The 6000-nt window shown below is 43.1% G+C and overlaps 2 protein-coding genes across 5 annotated transcripts in view; one reads left to right on the top strand and one right to left on the bottom strand.

Annotated features, from left to right (window-relative positions):
- On the top strand, window positions 1-842 carry Scand1 (SCAN domain containing 1). Its single transcript, XM_076849071.1, has 2 exons — window positions 1-54; window positions 164-842. The coding sequence occupies exon 2, from the start codon at window positions 213-215 to the stop codon at window positions 738-740; it is 528 nt and encodes a 175-aa protein (XP_076705186.1). The 5' UTR covers window positions 1-54; window positions 164-212; the 3' UTR covers window positions 741-842.
- A 1058-nt stretch (window positions 843-1900) lies between these two features.
- Window positions 1901-6000, bottom strand: part of Phf20 (PHD finger protein 20) — a 126156-nt gene continuing 122056 nt past the window's right edge. For all 4 annotated transcript variants that reach the window (XM_076851779.1, XM_076851780.1, XM_076851781.1 and 1 more), the window contains one exon: window positions 1901-4404. In XM_076851779.1, coding sequence (XP_076707894.1) covers window positions 4262-4404 — 143 coding nt within the window. In that variant the 3' untranslated portion in view covers window positions 1901-4261. The remainder of the gene's footprint in view (window positions 4405-6000) is intronic.

The raw sequence follows: 6000 nt of genomic DNA, 5'->3' as shown, positions 1-6000 counted from the left end.
AGAAGCTAGAAGAGACTCCCACTTCCGGTCGCTCCATCTGCTTCGCCGGTGCAGGTAAGCTCGGCGAGCTTCGGTGGGTCTCGAGTCCTCCTCTAGCAAGGGTGGTGCGGGCTCCGCTCTTAGCGAGAAACATCTCCTTCACTCCAACCTCACGCAAACGCAGTGCTGAGCCCACAGTTGCCAGACAAAGAGTGACGCCGGGAGCCGAAGTCATGGCGGCGACCGAGCCAAGCTTAGCAGCCACCGGGAGCCCAGCAGCTGCGCCGCCCAAGCTGCAAGAGGGAACCGACCCTGAGCCCAACTCTGCGGGATCCTGGATTTCAGAGTCGTCTCCGCCTGCCCCTGAGCCCGCCAGTGCCAACGCCGCAATCCCTGAAGTGAATCCTCGGGCCCCCGCGACGGCCTTCGCGGCCCCCGAGCTGCCTCTGGGGCCCGCACCCCTGGGTTCTGCGCCTCAAGCCGAAGCTGCCCCGCACTTTCCTACAGGTCCAAGTGGCTCCCGGCCCGGCCCCGAGACGTTCCGCCAGCGTTTCCGGCAATTCCGCTACCAGGACGCAGCTGGCCCCCGGGAGGCGTTCCGGCAGCTGCGGGAGCTCTCTCGCCAGTGGCTGCGGCCCGACATCCGCACAAAGGAGCAGATGGTGGAGATGCTGGTGCAGGAGCAGCTACTGGCCATTCTACCTGAGGCAGCGCGGGCCCGGCGGCTCCGGCGCCGCGCGGACGTGCGCATCACCGGCTGAACGGCTAGGCCGAGCACTTTCTTAGACTGGGGCCATGATGGGTCGGGGGTCAGAGCCTGGCACCCCACCCCATATTAATGAAAAACGAGTTTTGACAGCTGCCGTGGCCTTAGTGTGTCTATTTTGTTCGTCCTTCATTGGGTTTATTTCACTGAGTTTATTTCCTACCTCCTTCTGCTGTTAGAGAAAGGAAGCTGGAAGCTCACGAGAATAAAGCCTTTGCTGTTCCCTGGGCTTTCGTTGCCTATTGTGAGATCCTTAAATATTGGCTAGACCTGGACCATTCCTCCACCTCATCTGTGAAGTTTTTCTTCTGGACTCCCAAGAACCCTCTTGGGTTTCCTTTGTTTAGTGGAAGGCTGTTTGATGCAGATTTCAGCAGTTCCATTCCTCCTCTGCCTCTTAATGGCTAGAACCTGAGTTTTGTTTCCTACCTGAAAAGATAGATATACTTCATAGCTGTGGGATTCTGAAGGCAAAATAGCTGAATCTATTAAATGCTCACTTCAATAGCTACCTCTGTACCTATACAGCTACCAACTTGCTCCACCTGCATTTTGAGCATAAGTTTCCCAAGTTATTTGGCTATTTTCATGTCAAATGTTTACTGCTTGCCCTTATAGAGAGACTAGGTCTGTTTTGTGAGCCAGAGTTTATGCCATTGGACTTGGCTTATTAAAACTGCTTGACTTCCTTGTCAAAATTTAGGCCCCTAATCCCAGCAACTCATGAGAGGTTGAGGCAGGAAGATGGCAAATTCAAAGCCAACCTCAGGAACTTAATGAGATCTTGTATAAAAATAAGCATTTGTATATTCTTGGGATTTCTTGGCAGAGTCTGGGTTTGCCTCCTGCAAAACATAGATGTGTTTAAAAGATAAAAAGCAGGCTTCCTTTAAAAGGTAATGGTTACAAGCAGGGCACCGCCTGTAATCCTAGTAACTTGGGAGGCTGGGGAGGAAGGATCACAAATTCAGGGCCAGTCTTGGCAACTTAGACCCTCAGCAAGGTAGAGAATCTGTCTCAAAAAAGCTGGGAATGTAGCTCAGTGGTAAAGCACCCTTGGGTTCAATCCCCAGTACTGCAAAGGAAAAAAAAAAAGTTACAGAAGATTAAATAATACATATTAAAAGTAAGAAAAAGAACTTTGTAATTCAGTAATGTGACTGAAACAGCAACAAGAACCTGTTTTATTTTTTTCCAAATACAGATACAGAAGTTTGCATGTTTTTGCAAATATTGCTTCAAAGCAACATTTCTATATACAGCGCCTTCTGTTCTACTAGCGCGTAAACATAGATATGTATCCACAGTGCAATGTTGGCTCATTGAGAATCCACCTTGTATAAACTCATCAATTAAGCAAAATGATTAGTCAAACCAGAACTGTTTTTGTCAAGGCATTTTTTATAGGTGGATAGCTTTTCTCAATAGACAAAATTTAGGTAGTGCACATATTTCTAAATGGTAATCAGCAATGTTTGCAAATAACAGTTTCCAGTGCTCCAACTTGGGGTTAATTCACCTTGACCCAGGAATTGGGAATGGAGCCCCTCAACATGGCTTTAAATTAGGGAAGCACACTGAGGTTATCAGAACTTTGGGGAGTCTTCCCTGCTTCCCTAAGAACAAAAGTCACAATGAGTGAAACAGGATTATTTTATAAAACCTAAATGATAAGTCTAGTAATGGCCACTTGACAAAATTAGGATAATTCAGTTTCAGCTTCCATCTTTGAACAAGACATTAAATTGATTATCTTAAAAATTACAGCTTCCCCAATTGTGATACTCAAATGTAGTTTCAGAAAAATCAGTAATAATACAACAATCAATATAGCCCCACAGTTATGGCTATAGAAAATCATCCTGTTCCCTTTTCAGATAAACATTACACAAATCTTAAAATGCAGCTGTCTGATAAATAATCCAGAACACAGATGCCACACAACACTGAGCCATTTCTTCCCACACCAGAAACACCAATGCAGTGTGAAACAGCCTCTTGTAGAGGAATTGTGTCAGCTTCCTTACAGATGTTACAGCCACATGGATCAGTTACACAGGTCAACTTGTCCTATAATTTATATCAAATGATGGATAAATTGCTAGACAGGGCATTCCTTGAAACATCTTAGGTCCAGAGGCCTTAATTTACGAAGACAATGACCTGTGTCTTAAAGCCCAACCATTCCAAAAATTGCTGGAGATACTGTCATTGCTATTGAGATATTGGCTTTTACGTTTACATAGTAAATATTTGCAGCATATAACATTACAGATTCATAAACCCATAATTGTGTTAATGGACAGCTGTGCTTTGATTTTTATCTTTAGTAATAAGAAAATCAGTGAATCAGGTCATTCCTCAAAGCAAGGATTTAACTTTGCCCAATAAAAACAAAAGAAAATACGGCAATTACATGTGGAACTGTAACCTGCAAAAGTAACACAAATATTGTTTCAAAAGGTACAAATAGATGAAACTTGGACCTTAAGCAGCATAATCACCTTGATCTCACAGAGTAATATAAACAGGAAATTTAAAGTGTTAAAGTATATTAACAATTCTGAAAATGCCAACTATTGAACATACCTTTCAGGGAAGGAGAAAAGTGGCACATAGAGAATCTGAAGTTTGTTGACCACAATACAAAATAAATTCCCCAAACCACATTCTTTGTAACAAATCTTTACAGTGGAAGAGTTTGACATTTTGGGAAACTTTTTTTTAAACCTTAAATAGAACTAGGAAGCTGTCTTAATATTAAGAAGTGGATAGAAAATGCTGTCCTTTGGGTTCTAGACCCTGCCTGCTTCAGTTTGGAATTCCTCCTAGATTCTTTTACATCAAGATTCTAGTTCCTTCAGCTGTATGACCTCTGTGAAAAGCCAAAACCCAGCCAATTCTGGGGTGAAACATATAAAACTTGTCCCTGGTACCATAAAGTCATGCAAGAGATGTGGTAAGAAAAGTGAAGAGTCCTAAGGAGAAAGCAGGGCAGTTGAGGCCTCTGCTCCTTCCCAAATTCCGCAGCGTAGTAAAATCCCAACATTCCCATGAAGCTGGAAAATGAAAATGATACCTGCTGCCTAAACATGCCAGGCAGAAATCAAAAGGTTTGGCATGTGCCCCAACCTGACAGAAAAGTCAATTAAATAAACTGTGAATTGAATTTACAACCGTTTCCAACAAACTTTTTTGGCTCTCATTCCATTTATCATCAGTGGCACGATTTCAAGTGAAGTTTGTGCAAAAAGACTCTCTTCATTCAATGATGTGCACAGAAGGGAATCCCAAGAGTCTATTTGCTACCTTCTTGGTAGGCTTCCAGATCAGAGTGTCCTGCCCTCCAGCAGCCAAAATGGCCTCTTTGTCCAATGTCTTCACACTCCTGGCCAGATCCCTGAAGTTAGTCGGTGTCACGTGCATTCAGCATGCTAGATTTATTTATTTAAATATGCGAAGCTCCTCCTGCAGGTGCCCCGGGATTGTGTCCCCATTAGTCTTGGTTGCCCAATTTCATGTTGAGCAGCAGAGGGCGATCTGCTGCACCTTGCCCAGGTCTGTCAGCAGTTGCTTGATGCAATGCTTGAGCTGCGGAAGCCTGGCCAGCGGCTCTGGGGGCTCCAATTCCCCAGTGTAGTCTAGCCAGCTCTCCAGCACTGTTGGCAGAAGAGAGAGATGAAACCCAGTGAGCCCCCAACACTTGATTTTCAAGAACCTCAGCAAGAGTTTCAGCTCCTTATCTCATCCGATGACTCAGGAGGACAGGGAAGAGGGCCATTTCAACCAATGTTGCTTCAACACCTGCCCCACAAAGCATTACTCCTGGGACAGCTCAAGTGCTTTACAGAAGCATAGTCCAAAAGAACTCTTTGACAATGAAAGTGATCTATGTTTCTACTATCCAAAACAGTAGCCACTAGCTATTGTTTTGTTGCTACTAAGCACTTGAAACAAGACTGGTACAACTGAAAAGCTGAATTTTAAATTTTATTCAATTTTAACTAAATGGCCACACATTGCTACTGGCTATTGTGTTAGTGCAGATTATAGAAGGCTTTAAAGGACCCACTTTGCCTAGTGTCACTGCCCACTCTTTCTAAAGTTTTCCAGTGTTGTAAATATCCTGGTATTTTAGCCTCTTGTCAAGAAAGGTGAAAATCTGCTAGGCATGGTGGCACATACCTATAATCTCAGCTACTTCAGAAGCTGAGGCACAAGGATCACAAGTTCAAAGCCAGCCTGTGCAACTTAGTGAAGCTCTGAGCAATTTAACAAGATCCTGTCTCAAAAAATAAGAAGGGCTGGGATGTGGCTCACTTAAGTGGTTAAGCCCCTGGGTTTAATCCCCAGTACCAAAAAAATTTACAGGGATTTGAAAAGGTCAGTTTTTATCACCATCAATTCTGATTTGCTTTGTATTAATTCTTTTTTTATTATTTTTAGTTGTTAATGGATCTTAATTTTATTTATTTGTATGTGGTGCTGAGAATCGAACCCAGTACCTCATGCATGCTAGGCAAACACTTTACCACTGAGCCACAATCCAGCCCTCGTATTAATTCTTGATTGACACATAGTTATTGGTTGCATAAAATACTCTTATTTTCTGCCTTTAAGTATTTAATATAAGATATCTAGGTTCTAATATACTTAATAATTGGTTCAACATCTAAAAAGCTATTTTTCTTATGAGGCAAGGATTTTTCTATAGAAAGATGTTTGCCTTCCCCTAACAAAACTCTGGCTTTGGTGGAGAGATCTTTGGGAATTCTACACCTTTGTCAAGAGCCACTTAGACCTTCCACTTACACTCTGTGCTTACCCCATCTTGCCTGTAGCCTTTCTAGTTCATGCACCAATCTACACTGAGCACCTTCTGGATTCTGGAGGGCAGAAAGAAGACCCTCCCGATGGCTGTTCCTCAAGCAACCTGTCACCTGTTACACAATCCCCTCCCTTCCTCAAATATGAACCCTAACTTACCTCTTCATTCTCCTAAATTCTCTGTTCCCTGAAAGTTATTCCTTAGGGATGCTTTCCCCAACTCTCCTTCCAGAATCTGGTCCCTATATTACAGGTGCTATCACACATTCTTCCTTGAGCACTTACCATGGTTTGTAATTAAATGTAATGAGATGATATCATTGATATTTGTCTCTTCTAACAAAGTGAAGATATAAAATGAACTGAGGATCTCCCTAAAACAGGATTCTGATGAATCTTACATATAATGCAAAAGTGTGTTAACTAAA

Source organism: Callospermophilus lateralis, chromosome 3 (genome assembly GCF_048772815.1).
Source record: "Callospermophilus lateralis isolate mCalLat2 chromosome 3, mCalLat2.hap1, whole genome shotgun sequence".
NCBI classification, from domain to species: domain Eukaryota; kingdom Metazoa; phylum Chordata; class Mammalia; order Rodentia; family Sciuridae; genus Callospermophilus; species Callospermophilus lateralis.
This window is presented reverse-complemented; position numbering and strand designations above follow the sequence as displayed.

Excerpts from the sequence above, each read along its gene's own strand:
- Scand1 (XM_076849071.1), top strand. The coding sequence starts at position 213 with ATGGCGGCGACCGAGCCAAGCTTAGCAGCCACCGGGAGCCCAGCAGCT.